This window comes from Gossypium hirsutum, chromosome D06 (assembly GCF_007990345.1).
Source record: "Gossypium hirsutum isolate 1008001.06 chromosome D06, Gossypium_hirsutum_v2.1, whole genome shotgun sequence".
Taxonomy (NCBI): Eukaryota; Viridiplantae; Streptophyta; class Magnoliopsida; order Malvales; family Malvaceae; genus Gossypium; species Gossypium hirsutum.
The window spans coordinates 56,942,055-56,963,834 of NC_053442.1; the positions used below are offsets into that span (position 1 = coordinate 56,942,055).

General features: G+C 33.4%; 1 protein-coding gene and 1 long non-coding RNA gene across 2 annotated transcripts; both read right to left on the bottom strand.

Moving 5' to 3' along the window:
• Positions 1–245: 245 nt before the first annotated feature.
• On the bottom strand, positions 246–4,923 carry LOC107900584 (uncharacterized). The gene is made up of 4 exons (XR_005914997.1): positions 4,753–4,923; positions 704–2,994; positions 566–624; positions 246–443 (listed from the first exon to the last, which is right to left on the bottom strand). It is a non-coding gene; the product is annotated as an uncharacterized lncRNA (long non-coding RNA).
• Positions 4,924–18,848: 13,925 nt separating this feature from the next.
• Positions 18,849–20,339, bottom strand: LOC107900228 (probable F-box protein At4g22030). The gene has a single exon (XM_016825915.2). The coding sequence runs from the start codon at positions 20,322–20,324 to the stop codon at positions 18,975–18,977; it is 1,350 nt and encodes a 449-aa protein (XP_016681404.2). The 5' UTR covers positions 20,325–20,339; the 3' UTR covers positions 18,849–18,974.
• Positions 20,340–21,780: the final 1,441 nt, after the last annotated feature.

Consider the following 21,780-nt stretch of genomic DNA (forward strand, 5'->3'; position numbering starts at 1 on the left):
TGTACAGGGGATACATGCCAGTTAGGGGTGTTCATTCGGTTAACTGACTGGTTAACTGACCCGAAATTGTTATAACCGAATTAACTGACCTTCCAAAATTTTTAACCGTTAACCGAACCGAATTTTTTTAAAAAACCATTAACTGAACCAAAATTTTTTCGGTTAATTAGGTCAGTTAACCGAATTAACTGAAAATTATGTGTTTTTTATTTTTGCTTAAAAATTACCCGAATTACCCAAAAATTACCCGAATTACCTGAATTACCCGAATTACCCGAATTGTATCACTACATAATTAAAAACATTACATAAATCTTTGAATCACTACATAATTAAAAACATTACATAAGTCTTGAAATTAACACATAATTGAAATGTAAGTCTTTAATATTCTCCATTTATATCCATTTCATCTCTCCAAAAGATCTCCATTTGCATTAAACCTACAAAAAAAACATATGCAAAAATTTAGCATATAATAGAAATATACGCATTTAAAAAAAAATCAAATAGTATAAACAAACGAATAGATTATAAATTAACAAGAAGAAGATAGTAAGCATACCCTTCAACTCACAAAAGCTCATGAATCTAGGGTAGGATCTACTGCATTCCAAGAAATGTCTAAACATTGAATCAATTAAATAAGTAGGAGTGATATGGTAAAAAAATTGAAACTATTAGAATAAAACAATAAATATACCATTTTCAATCTTGTCAAGCTCTTGGATTTTTTCTTCAATCTTTTTTTATGTCTTCTTGTGATGATGATTTTCGAATCCAATCTTGAGTACACACAAGAGCTTGTACAATTTTAGGAGTTAAAGAACTCCTATATTGATCACGCACACGTCCCCCGGTGCTAAATGCAGACTCTGAAGCAACCGTAGAAACCGGTATAGCTAGCACATCTCTAGCAATTTTTGAAAGAGTGGGAAATCTAGGGCTATTCACTTTCCACCACAATAAAATATCAAAATCTTCAAAAAAATTACTCATTAGCCTCAGCTAGATATTTATCCAACTCAGATGGTTTATCCTCACCACAAATTTCCAACTCACGCTTTTTATACAAAGCTTGCATTCGCCTTTTCATTTTTTGTTGTGGTTCACCGAAAGAAACATGTGTTGGCACACTCGATTGGCTACAAGTACTATGAAGTGGAGGCTTATACTCATCAAACAATTCATACAAAGATTCCTTCAATTTTTGCATCATTTCACAAGCTTTTTCAGAATTAGACATTTCACTAAGTGTAAATTCAAGATACTTTAGTTGTTGTCTAGGATCTAAAACAAAAGCAACAAACATAATCAAATTTATCTTATCAATATCACCCTAATACTTATCATACTTCTCTTTCATCTTGATGGCCATAACATTGAAATCAATATTACTATTTAACTGAGCATCTTGTAAAAGAATATCAATTTCAGAAAGCTCATTAAAAAAATTATTGGACGTGACATATGAAGTGCCAGATATACTCAAAGTGACTTCATAAAAGTGTTCCAAGAAATCCCTCAAGTTTCTAACATTATCCCAATCATCCACACTAGGCCAACCCTCTCCCCTTTCAAGTTCAGCCCTAAAGTTTGTATCTTTCTCCTTAAATCTCTCAAAAGCTCTCTCAAAGTTCTAAGCAGTGTCTAACATTAAGTAGGTCGAGTTCCTCCTAGTACAAACATCAATACACAACATCTTCTTGCACTTTATCTTTTCCACCACAACACACTTCTTAAACTTTTGTAATCTAGCTGGAGATTGTCTCACATATCTAATAGCCCCCTAACACGTTCAACAGATTTATTCATTTCATTTAAGCCTACAACAATGATCAAATTCACAATGTGTGCCATGCATCTCATATGAAGATATTTACCATTTTGAACTAAACCCCCTCAAGGGTTAAATTTCTTTCTCAAATAACCAATAGCAACACCATTTGAACTTACATTATCAACAGTAACAGTAAACAACTTATCAATCCCCCAATTCAACAAGCATTTCTCAATCACCATCCTAATGGACCCACCCTTATGACTAGAAATTGGACAAAAGTTTAAAATCTTTTTATTCAATTTCCAATCGTTATCAATAAAGTGAGCAGTGATACACAAATAATTAACTATTTGCAAAGAAGTCCATGTGTCAGTAGTTAAGCAAACTCTAGAACAAGAACTTCTCAAAATTTTTTTTATCTTGACCCTTTCATCTAAATACAATTGATAAACATCCCTAGTCATAGTAGTTCGTGAAGGAATATGAAACCTAGGACATGCCACAAACATAAATTTTTTAAAACCTTCACTTTCAACAAACTTGAAAGGTAATTCATCAATCACAATCATTTGTGCTAATTCTTTCCTACATGCTTCTCGATCAAATCTCCAAGTTGAAAGATTCCTTTCCCCCCTTCAACTCCCTTTCTAGGTAAAACTAGTTGTCCTTTCCTACAATTGATAAATATTCCTAGTCATAGTAGTTCGTGAAGGAATATGAAACCTAGGACATGCCACAAACATAAGTTTCTTAAAACCTTCACTTTCAACAAACTTGAAAGGTAATTCATCAATCACAATCATTTGTGCTAATCTTTTCCTACATGCTTCTTGATCAAATCTCCAAGTTGAAAGATTCCCTTCCCCCCTTCAACTCCCTTTCTAGGTAAAACTAGTTGCCCTTGACTAGTGTCAACAACATTACTAGGATTTTTCTCACATGAACCAATATGATATTTCAATGACCTTGTACCATCTTTTTTCATATAGCAACAAAATTCCTTTTGACAATAATTACATTTAGCCTTACTTGCACCCTCACTATTAATAATCTTAGTGAAGTGAGACCAAACTTCTGACCTTTGAGGAGTGGCTTTTCTTTTCCCGGTAGTCCCCTTTGTTTGGATTGAAGCTCCAACTCCCGAATTTTCAGAATCTATCGAAGTAGGAGGTGTAACACTACCCTCAATAGATGTTGGTTCGGTTGACCTTCTGCAAGAAAAAATGTATATAATAAATTAAAATAATACGACAAACTTGGGGTCAAGGACAATATTATTTACAAAATCCAGAAACTTAATTAAATTGATGCAATATTATTTAGATCATTATGGAACACATGCACTGCACCCTTCGGTATTCAACTTAATCAATTAAATTAGCTGATCATTATGGAACACATGCACTGCACCCTTAGTGAAATGATTTTGCAATGTTAATTAATATGTGTGTTAATTTCAACTTAAATTAACACACAAGTGCAAACATTATTTATATAGATTCCTTCGGTATTCAACTTAATCAATTAAATTAACATTTGGGATGTTTGATTTTGCAATGTCTAGTTGGAATAATTTTGGTGAAGCTGATCTATCGAAAATTTGAAGCAATGTTTGAAGTGTTATTCCCCAATACCCTATCTGCTTGAACTTTTTATATCTAGAATAACTTTTTATTTCTAGAGGTTCATCTTGAATTTAATCTTTTAAAAAAATTATAAATTTTAAAATTAATAAAAATGTTAAATGAAATTCAAAATAGAAAATTATTTAAATGATTAAGTCCAAAATGATATAAAGTTTTTTTTTAAATGAAGTTAATGATTAAGTCCAAAATGATCTATTATAAGTAATTATATGTATAGGTCCGACTCTCATTATGTTTACAAATTTTAGTTTAATTTATTGGGTTTAATCTGAATTATATTAGTAATCAATTATTTGTACTATAATGATTTGATTTTACTTAATAATTACTCGATAGTCTAATTATAATAATTTAATACTTTGAAAAAAAATTATCATATATTTATAAATAACCCATGCTAAGAATATTTTTTTTGTGACAATTCAATTAACTTTCTTTTTTCCATAACCTTAAAATATATTTTTTTTGTATAACTCTATTGTATATTAATTTCAAAACTTTTAATAATTAAAAAATTAAAGAAGTAATTAAATTAAGAAATAGAGGAAATTAAATTAAATTTCGAACAAAATAAAAGTAATTAATTTTTTCTTTAGGTTGAATATTCCTCCATTTTCTTTTTTGTAAAATTCAAAAAGAGTTGGAAACTAAAACGATAAAAAAAAGTCTATGGTAAAAAACGACATCACAAATTGAATAAAATGAAGAATCTTCTTCTTCTTCTTATTCAAAGCTCCTTGTGTTTATCAACCTTTAATTCAATCTTAAAGGGAAAAAAATTCAAATAAATAAAGTAATTTTATCCTTGACGAAATCCAGATCATTTTCTCGAGAAAATCGAATACTATGAAATTACCAAAACTCTTGATCTTGTTTCTACTCCTTTTGATTACTATACAAACAAAGGCGGCGTTGGGGGTTAAACCTCAATCTTCATCGAAAGAAGCTTATGTAACACTGCTGTACGGAGATGAGTTTCTCTTAGGGGTTAGGGTTTTAGGGAAATAGATAAGGGACACTGGATCAACTAAAGACATTGTCGTTTTGGTCTCTGATGGCGTCTCTGATTATGCTAAAAAGCTTCTAAAGGAAAAATTAGGCAATCCTTTTACTTTTCTGTTTGTTTCCCAAATTACTAGCCTCAAAGTTAGTTACTTTGGTTTCCTAATTAGTTTAGTTTACTGAGGGAGATTAGGTAAGTTTATCAGTGAGAAGTCTTAAGATTTGACATAGCCATTCAAGAACTAGTCAACTAGAGATTCAATACAGACCCGTTCATGAAATTGGAAAAAAAAACAAAAGGGAAATTAGAAGAAAGCAAACCTGGCCCTGGGTCTGGGTATTGGTATGGTGGTCTGACTCCGGTGGAAGAGAAACGGACAGCAAAAGCCAAAAAGGTGTAAAAATGGTGGGTTTTCTGTTTTCTTGATTCGACTGAGATTGAGAATATTAGGGATTTAGGGCTAGGGGTGTTAACTGTTAAGTGAAACTGTGAAAGCCGGCTGCTGCTGAGAATAGAGAAAAAGTTCTGTGCTGAGCCTGCGAATAAATTGGGCCGGGTTTAATTTGACCTGGTTTAGGCCTTACCCTGCAAAATTCGGTTTACCCAAATTTTTTCGGTTAACCGACCGGTTTCGAACCGAATTAACCGTTAACCGAAAAAAACAAAAAAAATTAACAGACCCTCAATCGAATTTTTTTCGATTCATCGACCGATTAACCGAACTCAACCAGTTAACCAAAAAATTTGATTTTAACCGAATTATGCACACCCCTAACGCCAGTGTGGCCAGGCTGTGTGTCTCACATGGCTAAGAGGCACCCTATCTGGCCAGGCCGTGAGTCTCACAAATCCAAGAGACACGCCCGTGTGGCCAGGCCGTGCATCTCACATGGCCAAGAGACATGCCAGTGTGGCCAGGCTGAGTGTCTCACACGGCCAAGAGACACCCCTGTGTGTCTTACACAGCCAAGAGACACGTTCATGTCTCTGTCTGTGTAGGCATTCGAAATTAGGCCACACGCCCGTGCCCTAGGCTGTGTCTAAACTAGTGAGCATACTGACTTGGGTCACATGGCCAGATTTCATGCCCGAGTGCAAGGCCGTGTACCCTTTGAAATGGCCTCACACGTCGGTGTGGTAGGCTGTGTGAAACTACTGACTTGATTTATAAGGAAGTTATAGGGGACACACGGCTGTGTCATCTCACACACGGCTGAGACACACGCCCGTGTAGACAAAAAGAAGCCATTTTCCAAGCCATATTTCTCACCCAAATTGGTACCAACCTAAACACAACAATTTACATATAACCATGGCATAATTAGACATTCAAAACCAACCAATATTAAGCTTATAACATCACACACAACCATGATACTAGTATGCACCTCAAATGGCCACTTTAAAACATACCAATAATGCCTCCAAAATCTACCTAAATGATCAAACACATATATGAGACATTGTGCCTAAAACTTAACATGCATGCCATTTATCAATCTCAACCATTTGGTACCCAAAATACCACTTCACAACCAAGGCATTCACATGGCAAACATACAACACATACCATAGGGCTATTTACATATTTACATATAAAAAAAGTATGTCCATAATATAAGCCAATTCACATGGCTAAAACACAACAAAACATATAGGCTACCATTAGCCAAAATGACCTATACAGGTCATTTAACCCAAAATTTATAGTCAAAAGTACCAAAATAGCGTTTGATAGAATGATGAGATCCCTGACGACTTCCAATCTGAACGAGCTTCCGAATCACTATAAAACAAAGAAAACTAAACAGAGTAAGCAATTAAGCTTAGTAAGTTCGTATAACATAGAATTAAACTTACCATTTAACCACAATTTAGGTAAGTAATTCAAAGCATAACGCAATTCAATTTGGCCAAAGGCTATCACATAATCAATAACCAAGTTAGCCATGTATACATATAAAAACCGAGAATCATATATGAATTCATAAAATATTTGAGTTCCATGTACATGTAACATCTATGCCGTATATACATATATCATATATAAACCATTTCCATGTAAATACCTGTACAAGTTCGTATCGAACTCAAAAAAATTCATAACAGAGTTGTGTCCTTTGAACCACTTAGAATATCGTTAGATACGCGGGTAGTACACACGAGGTGTACTGAATTTAATCCGTCAATTTTTGTACATGTATGCTCATACGAGCGATAAACGATAAGCTCCGCTGAGTTGAATAATGGTAAGGTCATAAGAGCTGAGTATCTGTAAGCTCATAAGAGCTGGAATCGGTAACCCTAATGACATGTCATTTGTATCCTACGAATTCCTAAGGTTGAAACGGGGCTCGGTATTCTTCATACATCGTCGGTTATGAAATTGATAATTATGCATAGGAATTATAAGATTCACATACATATATTTCAATTAAAGCATATAAATACGCAATTTAAATTACAAGAACTGACCCTAAACTCGTACGACGGAAATACAATCGTTTAATCCACGACTTTATCTTTCCTCCAATCTAATTCCGTACGTTGTTTTTCTTGATCTATATAATAAAATTTAAACAATTTAATCTTTATTCAATTCAATTAAATTAAAAATTCATGTTATGGAAAAATTACCATTTTTCCTTTATACTTTTGATTTCTTTACAATTTAATCCCTAGGCTCGTAAAATGAAATTCATGCAATTTCATCTACATCTAAGCCTAGAAAAATTTAATACATGCTCATAGCAATCCATAAATTTCACAGTTTCACATATTTACCATAAAACTTTTCACATTTCTCAATTTAACCCCAATATGAAAATTTTATTAAAAATTACTTAACTAAAGTTATTTATTTAACAACAAAGATTCATTTTGCTCTATTAAAATTCAAAACCCTAACTTATTAGTCCCCTAGTTAGCTAGGTTAAGCTACAACGATTCCAAAAACATAAAAATCAACAAAAATGAACACCAAATTCACTTACATGCAAGGACTTCTCTTGGCTGAATTTTTAAGCTTCAAAAACCTGTATTTTTTCTGAAAATTTTAGCAGGTTGAAGAAGGAAAGATGATGGCTTTTTTTATTATTAAATTTTAACCTTTAATTATCTATTTACTAACTTACCCTTACCTAACTTTAATAATTTCATAATTATCAAGCCATGCACATCCACTAACTCATTTAATGGTCTAATTACCATATAAGTGCCTTCACTTTAAAGTTATATAGCTATTTAACACCATTAGCTAATAGAACACATTCGTACTTTACGCGATTTAGTCCCTTTTCACAAATTGAGCATACAAACGATTAAATTTCTTAACGAAATTTTTATACTATAATACTATCATGCTGTAGATATTAAAATAATATTAAAACAAATTTTTAGACTTGAGATTTTTGGTCCCGAAACCACTCCTCCGATTTCATTGAAAACGGGTTGTTACAACTCTTCCCCTTTAGGAATTTTCGTCCCCGAAAATATTACCAGAAAATAGGTTAGGGTGTTGTTTTCTCAAAGCTTCCTCGGGATCCCATGTAGCCTTTTGAATCCTGTGACGTTTCCAAAGATCATTTACTAAGGTTATAATTTTGTTTCTTAACTCTTTAATCTTTTGTGCCAAAATTTTGATCAGTTCTTCGTTATACGAAATGTCGGCCTGAATCTCAACCTCTGTCGGAGAAATTATATGTGAAGGGTCCGATCGGTACCGTCGTAATATAGATACATGTAATATATTATGAATCTTCTCAAGTTTTGGCGGTAAATAAAGTCGATATGTCGCTGGCCCTATTCTCTCGATAACCTTGTACAGTTCGATAAATCGTGGACCCAGCTTTCCTTTACGACCAAATCGGAGAATTCTTTTCCAAGGCGATACTGTCAGAAACACTCTATCACCAATCTAAAATTCAATATCTTTACATTTCAAATCCGCATACGATTTCTGCCGATCTGAAGCTGCTTTCAAACTGTCACGAACCACATTCAATTTCTCCTCGGTCTCTCAGATCAAATCAACCCCGTGTATCTTTTTGTCTCTAAGCTCGGTTCAGTACAATGGAATTCGACATTTATGGCCATATAAAGATTTATACGGTGCCATTTTTATGCTTGATTAAAAACTATTATTATACTCGAATTCAACCAACGGAAATATTTTTCCCAATTACCTTTGAATTCTAAAACACAACATCAAAGCATATCTTTGAGAATCTGAATCACTCTCTCAAACTGACCATCAGTTTGAGGATGAAATGCGGTGCTAAAATGCAACTGCGTACCCAAAGCTTCTTGTAACTTATTCCAAAATCATAATGTAAACTGCGAATCTCTATCCGAAATAATGGAGACTGGCAGTTCGTGTAATCTGACGACCTCAGAAATATACAACTCAGCTAACCTATCAAGTGAGAAGTCTGTACGCACCAGAATAAAATGTGCAGACTTCGTCAAACAATCAACAATGACCCAAATAGCATGTTTCTTTTTTGGAGATAGAGGTAATCCCAATACAAAATCCATCGTAATTTATCCCATTTCCATTCTGGTATCATCACTGGCTGTAAAAGTCCTGAAGGCACTTGATGTTCGACTTTGACTTGTTGACAAATCAAACATCTAGACATAAAGTTAGAAATGTCGTGTTTCATACCCGACAATCAGTACATCTGTCTCAAATCACTGTACATTTTGTTACTCCTAGGATGAACAGATAAGCTGCCACTATGAGCTTCATGTAGAATTTTCTGTATAAGTTCTATATTTTTTGGCACACAAACTCTACCTCGAAACAACAAACAATCATCAGATCCGATCTGAAACTCTGAATCAGTAGTCGACTCACACTATACCCTTTTAGCTTGCAATTCATTATCACATTTTTGAGCCTCGTAGATTTGCTACAGAAAAATTGATTTAGCTTTTAACTCGGCTAATATCGAACCATCATCAGACAAAGCCAATCGCGTATTCATCCCTCGTAAGGAAAACCACAATTTTCTACTCAAAACATCTGCGACTATATTCGCTTTTCCCGGATGGTAATCAATAATTAACTCATAATCTTTCAACAGTTCTAGCCACTTTCGCTGTCTCAAATTCAGATCTTTTTGTGACATCAGATACTTTAAGCTATTGTGATTGGTAAATATGTGGCATTTTTCACCGAACAAATGGTATTGCCAAATTTTCAGTGCAAACACGATTGTAGCTAACTCTAAGTCGTCTGTCAGATAATTCTTCTTGTGCGTCTTTAATTGTTTGGAAGCATAAGCTATCATTTTGCCTTCTTGCATTAGAACATAGCCCAAACCATTCAATAATGCATTATTGAAAATCACAAACTCTTTACCCGACTCAGGCTAAACCAATACTAGTGCTTTAGTTAACAGTGCTTTCAACTGATTAAAACTCTGTTGGCATTTCTCATACCACTCAAACTTTACATCTTTCTACAATAACCGAGTCATCAGTGTAGCTATCATTGAAAACCCTTTTACAAATCTCCAATAATAGACCGCTAATCCCAGAAAACTTCTGACCTCGGATATGTTTCTTGGTGGTTTCCAATCAACAACTGCTGAAATCTTGCTCGGATCAATTCTAATGCCTTTTATCGATATAATGTGTCCTAAAAACCCAACTTCTCGGAGCCAAAACTCGTATTTGCTGAATTTAGCAAACAATTGTTTATCTCTCAGAGTTTGTAACACAATTCTCAAATGCTCGGCATGTTCAGGCTCGTCTCGAGAATAAATCAAAATATCATCAATGAATACAACAACAAATCTGTCTAAATACGGTTTGAAGATTCTATTCATCAAGTCCATAAATATTTCAGGAGCATTAGTTAACCCAAATGGCATAACAAGAAATTCATAATGCCCGTAACTGGTCCTGACTACCGTTTTCGGCACATCCAAATCTTTAACCCGCAATTGATAATAATCGGAACGTAAATCAATCTTTGAAAATATTGTTTCACCTTTCAGCTGATCAAAAAAATCATCAATTCGCGACAATGGATACTTATTCTTAATCGTAACCTTGTTAAGCTGTCGATAATTGATACACAATCTCATTTATCCATCTTTCTTCGTTACAAACAAAACTGGTGCACCTTGGGTGAGAAAATCGGTCGTGCAGAACCTCTATCTATCAACTCTTGTAACTGAGATTTCAACTCTTTCAACTCTGTAGGAGCTATTCTATATGGAGCTATCGATATCGGTGATGTTCTTGGTACTAATCAATAGCAAACTCAACCTCTCTGATCGGTGGCAACCCGGGTAACTCTTCTGAAAACACATCTAGATATTCACAAACCACTGGCACTGACTCAATCTTCAATTCAGACACTTTAGTATCAAGTACATATGCAAGGTAAGCATCACAACCTTTTCTCACATACTTTTGCGCTAACATAGCCAATATCACAATAGGTGACCCAATCGAATCATTGGATTCAATTCGAAGAGTCTCATCATTCTTACATTTTAATACAATAAGCTTTCGTCTACAGTTTACAACCACATCATGCAAAGTCAGCCAATCCATACCCAAAGTCACTTTGAATTCATCAAACAGTAAAAGAATCAAATCGGCCAGAAAATTGTAACCCCGAGTTATCAAAGGACAATTCTTGCAAACTTTATCAATTAGGATATACTGACCCAAAGGGTTCGATACCTTAACCACGGATTTAGTGGACTCTACCAGTAAACCCTTACTAGACACTAAATTCATACATACATAAGAATGGGTTGATCCGGGATCAATTAAAGTAATTACATCAGTGTTATAGAGAGAAAAAGTATCGGTGATAATATCTGGCCCCGATACATCTTCGTGAGTGCGTATAGCGTAAGCTCTGGCTGGCGCCTGTGCCTCAGATCTCACTGCAGGATCTCTCGTTGCACCTCGACTACCACTTATATTTCTAGTATTTCAGGGTGGTCTTCCTCTAGCAACTGTATTGCTCGGCCTCGTGGTTTGAGCTTTTTCTTTCTCATACTTCTCAGGGCAATCTCTAAGGTAGTGGTCGAAGGAACCACATCTAAAACATGCTTCGCTTTTCACTCAACACTCGGCATAATGTGGCTTGTTGCAGTGTTTGCACTCGGGTCTAGCATTTCTAACACTACCCACACTCGCTACAGATGTAGCCTGGGGTTTAGGACTGGAGTGTCTTGCATCTCTATCTATATTAGAATGAGCCAAAGAAATAGTAGGACGGTAGTGATGTTCTTTAGATTTCTTCGATGCTGACTGATGAGACTTTTCCATAAATCTCTTTCTCGAATCTCTACTTCAAATTCAGTTTTTCTCTTTTCTTTACTAAGCTCCTCAGCTTTGTGTGCTCTGTCGGTTAAGACAACAAATTCTTTCAGTTCAAGTGTTCCAACTAAAATCTTAATGTCTTCATACAACCCATCTTCAAAACGTTTGCACATAACCAATTCGATTGGAATGCACTTTCGGGCATACTTGCTCAATCGGACAAACTCTCTTTCATATTCAGATATGGTCATACGACCCAGTTTCAACTCTAGAAATTCTTTGAACTTTTGATCAAGGAACCGTTGACTTATATACTTCTTTCTAAATTATGTCTGAAAGAATTCCCATGTAACACGTTCCTTCGGTACCATAGAAATTAAAGTGCTCAACCACTAATATGCAGCATCTTTTAGAAGAGATATGACACATTTAACACATTCTGTTGACGTACAAGACAATTCATCAAAGACCCGAATCCTATTTTCAAGCCAAAACTCAGCTCTGTCAGGGTCATCATCAACTATAGCTCTAAAATCTTCGGCCCCATATTTTTGAATTTTATCAACAGGCGATTTGCTCATGCGTACGGGTTTTAAAACTTGAGGAGCTATGAGGACCGGTTGGGGAAAAGGCGAAGGTTGAGGTTGTTGAGCAGCCGAAATAGTTCAGACAAACTCAGTGAACTATTCATTCATCATATGGAAGAAGGCTTTCTTAGCCTCTTCTCCATGACCTTCAAATATGGGTCTCGATCTAGAAGAAACAGCTCTGCAAACGGAGGCCGACGCGTTACTTTCAACATCATCGGAGTCTGCTCAGTTGGAATCCATTACTATATGAAAACATGATTTTTAAACTGTCAGAAGACATCACACTATCACAGATTATATAATGGCGTGTATAGCTAGACTCACATATGCTACATTAGTTAGAGAATTGACTAAACCATAGCTCTGATACCAATAAATGTAACACCTCTAACCCGTATACGATGCTAGAACAGGCTTACGGAGCATTATCAAACTAATAACCCAATCAAGCAAACATTTCATGTACATTTCTCATTCAAATAAAAAACCATTAAATTTTATTCATATAGTCCCCAATACGAGCCCTCGAAGCCTCAAATAGACATTAAAAATAGGTCAGGACTAAATCGAGTACTCAAGAAATTTTCTGAAAAACATGTAAAATTTTCGAAGGTACAGGGAACACACGCCCGTGTGGCCCGTGTCCAAACTAGTGAGCATACTGACTTGGGTCACACGGCCAAACCACACGCCTGTGTGCCAGGCCGTGTACCCTTCGAAATGACCTCACACGTCCGTGTGCCAGGCCGTGTGAAAACTGGAGGATATACTAACTTGTACCATACGGCCAAGCCACACGCCCGTGTGCTAGGCTGTGTGCACCTACTAACTTGATTTCTCAGGAAGTTACAGGGGACACACGACAGTGTCACCTGGCAGTGTGTCACACACGACTGAGACACACGCCCGTGTAGACAAAAATAAGTCATTTTCCAAGCCATATTTCTCACTCAAATTGGTACCAACCTAAACACAATAATTTGCATATAACCATGGCATAATTAGACATTCAAAACCAACCAATATTAAGCTTATAACATCATACACAACCATGATACTAATATGCACCTCAAATGGCCACTTTAAAACATACCAATAATGCCTCCAAAATCTACCTAAATGGTCAAACACATATATGACACATTGTGCCTAAAACTTAACATGCATGCCATTTATCAATCTCAACCATTTGGTACCCAAAATACCACTTCACAACCAAGGCATTCACATGGCAAACATACAACACATACCATAGGGCTATTTACATATAAAAAAGTATGTCCATAATATAAGCCAATTCACATGGCCAAAACACAACAAAACATATAGGCTACCGTTAGCCAAAATGACCTATACATGCCATTTGACCCAAAATTTATAGTCAAAAGTACCAAAATAGAGTTTGAAAGTGTGATGAGATCCCTGACGACTTTCAATCTGAACGAGCTTCCAAATTACTATAAAACACAGAAAAATAAATAGAGTAAGAAATTAAGCTTAGTAAGTTCGTTTAACACGGAATTAAACTTACCATTTAACCACAATTTAGGTCAATAATTCAAAGTATAACACAATACAATTTGGCCAAAGCCTATCACATAATCAATAACCAAGTTAGCCATGTATACATATAAAAATGGGGAAATATATATGAATTCATAAAATATTTGAATTCCATATACATATAACATCTATTCCGTATATACATATATCATATATAAACCATTTCCATATAAATACCTGTACAAGTTCGTATCGAACTCAAATAAATCCATAACAGAGTTGTGTCCTTTGAACCACTTAGAATATCGTTAGATACGCAGGTAGTACACACGAGGTGTACTAAATTTAATCCGTCAATTTTTGTACATGTATGCTCATACGAGCGATAAATGATAAGCTCATCTGAGCTGAATAACGGTAAGCTCATACGAGCTGAGTATTGGTAAGCTCATAAGAGCTGGAATTGGTAACCCTAATGACATGTCATTTGTATCCTACGAAATCCTAAGGTTGAAACGGGGCTCCGTATTCTTCGTACATCGTCGGTTATGCGATTGATAATTATGCATAGGAATTATAAAATTCACATACATATATTTCAATTAAAGCATGTAAATACGCAATTTAAATTACACGAACTTACCTTAAACTCGTACAACGAAAATATGACTTTATCTTTCCTCTGATCTAATTCTTTACGTTGTTTTTCTTGATCTATATAATAAAATTTAACCAATTTAATCTTTATTCAATTCAATTCAATTCAATTCAAAAACCATGTTATGGAAAAATTATCATTTTGCCTCTATACTTTTGATTTATTTACAATTTAATCCCTAGGCTCGTAAAATGAAATTCATGCAATTTCATCTACATCTAAGCCTAGCAGAATTTAATACATGCTCATAGCAACCCATACATTTCATAATTTCACATATTTATCGAAAATTTTTTCACATTTCTCAATTTAACCCCAATATAACAGTTTCATTAAAAATCACTTAACAAAAGTTGTTTATTTAACAACAAAGATTCATTTTCTTCCATTAAAATTCAAAAACCTAACTTATTCATCAATGGAAAAACTCAAAATATTCAATATTTTTGCAAATTAGTCCCCTAGTTAGCTAGGTTAAGCTATAACGATTCCAAAAACATAAAAATCAACAAAAACGAACACCAAATTCACTTACATGCAAGGACTTCTCTTGGCTGAATTTTTAAGCTTCAAAAACCTCTATTTTTTTGAAAATTTTGGTAGGTTGAAGAAGGAAAGCTGATGCCTTTTTGTTTTTATTAAATTTTAACATTTAATTACCTATTTACCAAATTACCCTTACCTAACTTTAATAATTTCATACTTACCAAGCCATGCATATCCACTAACTCATTTAATGGTCTAATTACCATTTAAGGACCTCCACTTTAAAGTTGTAGAGCTATTTAACACCTTTAGCTAATAGAACACAACTTTCGCACTTTATGTGATTTAGTCCTTTTTCAAAAATTGAGCATACAAACGGTAAAATTTCTTAACGAAATTTTTATACTATAATACTATCATGATATAGATATTAAAATAATATTAAAATATTTTTTTAACTTCAGATTTGTGGTCCTAAAACCACTATTCTGATTTAACTGAAAACGAGCTATTACAATAGGGTTCCTTGCCATGCTGTGGCCTGAAGCCCAGAGCTCGTCGCGACGAGCACTACTTGACAATTGCAACATGGACTCTATTTTTAGTACAAGTTGGGCCATTTAGTACCTATTTCATGGTTACCTTTCAATTTGAACCTTTGGTGCATATTCATATAACTTCTTCTACACAAAAACATATCTAAACAGGTTTAAACATCTACAGTCATCCTTACATCAACTTATACTACCAATTCAACAATTGAACATAACATTCCTTTATCAAAGCATACATATCAACCATTAACCAAATACCATATTTGGCATTATCAATTCACATCCAAAATACCATTCCAAATTCCATATACTCAACTCAAACCATTTACCAAAAACATACCATATCAACAAGCATTACCATTATGCAAATTCATGCATAAAATAAATGACAAGTTATGTCATTATTCAAAATTAACCAAATACATAACACCTATGTACATGCCACAAAGCCGAGCTTTAAAACATTTAAAAGACTACTGAGTCAATAACGGGACAGTGTGAGCTTCTTGTTGATCCACTTGACACGTTTCGCAAGTCAACAATCTACAAGAAGAAAAATGAGGCAACAGAGTAAGCATATTGAATGCTTATAAGTCTATATGAAAATCACTTAACTTACCTTGAGAATACAACAAATTAAGCAATTAAAACACATTAGTATATATCATGGCATCCTTTGGCATCCTTATACTTTCATATGTAATTCAACAATACAACCAATAGGTTAGTTCATTTGCATAACAAGGACTTCTAACTTAAATAATATATGCATACAACAATTCCATCTTATATCAAATACTAACCAATTCATATTCAAATTGCAAACATAAGCAACTCAATTCATGTTCAATCATTTCAACCATTACATTTTCATTAGGTTACCATTTTCTCGCCCGAGAGAACCTTAGTAAATCGAAATTAGATACACAGGACTATAGTACTCACACAAGCTGACAGTGATTAGGGTTGCTCACACAAGTTGACATTTATGAATTTGCTCACACAAGCTGACATTTAGGAATTTTCTCACAAAAGCTAATATTTATGAATCAAGAATCCGAAACAAATTTTGGATCTTAAATAACCATGTAAATCCCAGATCGTTTTCATATTTGACCCTAATGGCATGCCATACGTATCTTAATCCTTTATTAAGTTCACATGGACATTATTAATATATTGATATCATTTCAATCCTTGTAACATCATATACATGTTATACCATTCATATAAGAATTTCATTTCATTTACGTATCTTGTACTTATCCATAATTGTCATATATTTCACACATTGCAAATTAGTCCATTTGATGCCAAAAGTCACTAAATTCACATTAATAAACTATAGGCAAAATAACACAATTCAAACATAACATAAAACAACATAGTAAGTTCTATATGAACTTACATGGAAAAACAACAAACGAACAATTCTCTAAGGACTAATCATCAATTTTGTCTTTTCCTTGATTATCCTCGTTTTGGTACAATTCTATATCTATACAATAATTCATTTCAATTTATCAATTTCAAACATCTTATATCATCCTATTATATCCATAAATAAGTTCAATTTCATTTTTTAAATGCCCCTAAAGTTTTGCATTTTATTCAATTTAGTCCTTAAAACCAAATTTGTCATAACTTTCAAATTTGAGCTTCGATTTCAAAATCGATCTCAATTACATTCTTTTAGGACCCTATATTATAAAAAATTATAGAAATTTTACACTAATTTTAAAATCTATACACTTTAGTCCCTATATTCAAAAATTAGCAAATCACTTTTACAATCTAATCATTTTTCACATCTAAACTTAAAATCTATCAATTGAACATCAAATTCCTTAAGAAATCATCAATGGAAGCTTTTAGAAACCTTAAAAATTTTGTAAATTGTTACATGGGCTAGCTAAATCAAGTTCCCACAACCTCAAAAATATAAAAATTACAAGAAAATGACTAAATTAAACCTACCTAATTAAGGTCAAAAGTTTGAAAGCTCAAACCCTATTCTTTCTTCTTTTGCTATGGGTGGAGAAGAAGATGAATTGGAAAATTTTATTTTATTTTATTTTATATACTTAGCTTAATATTTAATTAATCTACGGTAATTTAATTAATTATAATTATTTAACCTTAAGCAAAGTTGGTGGATTACAATTCACATCCACCATTGATTGTCATATACTAATGGCCAAATTACTCTATTGGTCCTTCGGCTATTTAAAAATTCATAGCGATAAATTTTTATAATTTTTACAATTTAGTCGTTGTACCATAATTATCTATCAATGTGACAAAGCTAAGGGACCAAACTTTAATTAACCTTTATACTAACCTCTTAAATATTAAATATTAACATTTAAGGACTCGAACATCGTAAATGGGGTTTTGAAACCAACGTTTTTTACATTACTGAAAAATGAGCTGTTACAGTTCTCCTTTGATTGAGTTTATTGAGGAAACCATAGTGGTTTCCTAGATTCAGTAGAATTAGGGTTGCAAATGAACCAAGCTTGAATGAATGGACCTTTATTCATGTTTGTTTGTTTATTTTAAATTTGTTTGTGTTCGCTTTGTTCCTTAAGAATTTCAAAATTTTTTCTCTTTTTTGTTTATTAAAAATTATGTGTATTCATATTCGTTCGTTTAAATTAAATGAACATGTTCATGAATATTAAACGAACATGTTCTCAAACATGTCCAACATGAACATATAATTGAAACAATGGTCATGAATAATAAACAAATAAACAAACAATAAACGCATACACACATATTATTTTTAGATATACAATAATCAAATATAAATATTATAAATAAAAAGCATACAAATCATAATAATTTTATTAATATATACTAATGGAACAGTAAACGAGCTTTAAAAGATTTATTAAACGAATTTTAAATGAACATAAACTAGTTTGCGCATGAATATAAATGAATTGAATAAACTTTGTTTGTGTTTGGTTCATTTAATAAAGCCTCAAAATTTTATTTATGTTCATTCATTTAACTTAGTAAACGAACAAAAACCAAACTAATCATAAAGTAACTGTAAACAGAATAGAACAATCATTAATTTTCTTATACTGGAAGGAGCATTGGCGCTCCTATGAAGAACAAACCCTCTAAGGCCTTGCTAGGCTTCACAAATATTAGTAATTACTAAAGCCATATATTGAAGGTAAAATAATATTTAGTATTTTAGACTATGCAAATGATGTTAGGAGTTGATAAATATTGTATAAGGTATACTAAAATATTAAAAAATAAATATTTGTTTTGTATAAACCGAAAGTTTCGGATGGTAGGAGTAAAAATTTATATAGTAACAAAACTTAAAGTATTTTTATTTTAATTTATTATGGAAACAGAGTATTGGGATCCATCAGGTGTGAGTACAGTACCATGCAATTAATAGTTCTTGTTATGATCATGAATCTAGTGCAACATTAAAACAAATTGCTTGCAAATTCATCAATGGGGATTCCTTCTATGCGAGAATAAGTGGATTTTTTGGCTAAATTTCTCAACTGTGATAAGCTTCTGCCCAATTGCAATGCTACCTTCATTTCAAACAACGCTCCATCTTCTCTTTTCTTCACATCACTTTCATCCAAAGTCGATTCAATCGATTCCTGCATATATTTAAAGAAGCCGGCGTTGTTCCTATACATCTCAAACACCATACCAACTTGGCCGCCATGCTCGAAAGTGTTAACAGCTGAAGCTAAAGCCCCCGTAATGGTTGCCACTGTTGCTGCCCAAGGTCCGATATTGGAAGACCCCATGAAAGTAGATGCCAAAGCTGCAATTCCAGTTAGTAATGTCCCTGATGTAGCTAAAACTTTGTTTATCTTCAATGCTTTGTTGCCTAATCTCTCATAATCTTGACTGTCTTTTCTCTTAATCACCTCAACGATTTCCCTCATTTCCGATTCGAGCTCCTTAGTCCACCCATTGCCCATCTCCACCTTTCTATTGATATTTTCTTTCTGAGACTCGTTTCTAGGCCACCAAACAGCATGCTCTAAACTTTCCGGGAATTTTTCAAGCATTGCACCACCTAGCAGGGCAAGAGGGTAAGCTTTATCAATGACCAAGATTTTCGCCATAACACCTTTCACATCTTCTTTGCTTGGGGAACCAACAGTGATTAGGGTTTGTACTTGGCTCCCAAGCTGTTTAAACAATTTCGTTGCCTTACGTTGCTCTTCCAAAAGCTTTGAAGGTTGGATCTTGTTCATAATCACCAACGTTGCAGTGGCTCCTGAGAACAAGAGAATGGAACCCAACTTCAAGCCCAAAACAGAAACACCATGGCTAGTTGCTGTAACACCAGCCATAGTTGCAGCAGTAAGAATCATCATGTTAGTGGAGTTAAGAAGAAGGGTGTTCCAGTTTTCTCGTTGATTGCCGATATTCTTGTGCATCTCCACTCTATCGGCAACAGTTTCTAAGATAGCATAAAGTTGCATGGTAGCCATTGAAACAGATGAGGTTTCTTGAAGCAATGGTGTCGTAGTGACGGCACACTTTTCATTCGGGATTGTGTCGATAAACCCATCCCCAGTATTAAATTCCTCACTCAAATTTTGGTTCGATACTTTTGGAACTGATGGAGAAGAAGACATGTGACAGGGTTGTTCTTCTTTGAGATGGGAAACAAATAAGGTTTTCTTGTAGAGAAAGCCAAGGGGAAACTCTAGAGCCTCATTTATAGCAACCGAGGAGCCAATGACGATAAGTGATCTAGTACTACAGCAAAGTTTGAATATAAATCCATAAATAGACTCTTTCATCCCTAATATTAATATAAAAAAATCTAGAAATATAATTCAAAATTAGAATCTATTTATCATTAGTATTAAATTCAAGTATTACAACACAAATATGCATTAATTAAATTATCTATCATATATGGTATATGTTAAACATCCCAATCTAGTAAGTTCAATTTTATTTTGAAAATTTACAACAATGAATTTGAATTAAGTATGAATAATATATATTTTGGAATGAGCATTAAATTTATACATGAATTTTGGGTCAATGTATAATTTGATATATGAACTTTAATTTAGTGTCATTGTATACATAAAACTTGAATTGTGATTTATATATACACATAAAACTTATATTTTGATTTAATTATATACATTTAAAGAAATGAATACCCCACATTTATTTGCATATTATATTAATATAATATATCAATGTAAAATTGTGCTAATTAGATAATGTTGTTAGTAATTTGTGAAAATTGAATCAAATCAAAATGTCATATATAAAATTGCACAAAATCAAAGTTCATTTATGACATTACAGATTGAACCCAAAGTTAATGTATGAGTTTGATTTTTATCTCTATAATTTGATTTCAAAGTCATCATTCTGTAAAGTAAATTCGGATAATTTATACTACCCTCAATCCGTTTCGAGGAAGAATTAAAATGTGTAAACCCACTTGTAAAAAAAAACAGTGAATATAAATATCCAAATCTGTACTTTCTATTGATCAATGATCCCAAGGTCCTTTGCCGTTGGCTGACCCTATTGGCTTCCATAATCTTCAAGTTGAGGATTGTTTCCTCTTTGGGGTATTAGCAATGGAAGTGGTAAAACCAAGTCCATGGCGACTTTTGCGTAGCGTGTAGGCGAGTTTGATTCTATTGGTTCAATAGGAAGTAGGTCTCAATAAGCTTTCTCATAGGCAGTCTATTTTTATTACCGTTAACATCCTTTTTGAGACTGACCTCAAACTAACTGACGTAATCTGCTCTCTCTTGCATAACTAAATCAAGTAGAGTCGAGGTTTTGAATATTTGGGTTTTACTAAAGGGATTTTTTTTCTTTTTTCAAATATTTTTATCGAAATCTTTCTCCATTTTCATATAAATAACATCATCCTAGAAAAACAAATTTTTGTCGCAATAAAAAATTTGTCGCATTATTAATTTTTTTTTTCAAAAGATGGGTAGTTTTTTATTATACACTCGTTTATGTTGAATATATTCTCTAGTTCAATTTATGTAATATTTTATACTCGTTCCGATAATCCATATGAATAAGAGATGCTATCGAAATATTTTCTTAGCTAGTATATAATAATAATTATTTTAATAAAACATCATTTAAGGTTTTAATAAAAATTCTTCAAAAACAAATCTCAACATTTAGGAGGTTTGAATACCTTTTAAAAATCATTTTGAAACACTTCTTAGAGGTTTGACATGTAACATAAAATAAATGCCCGAT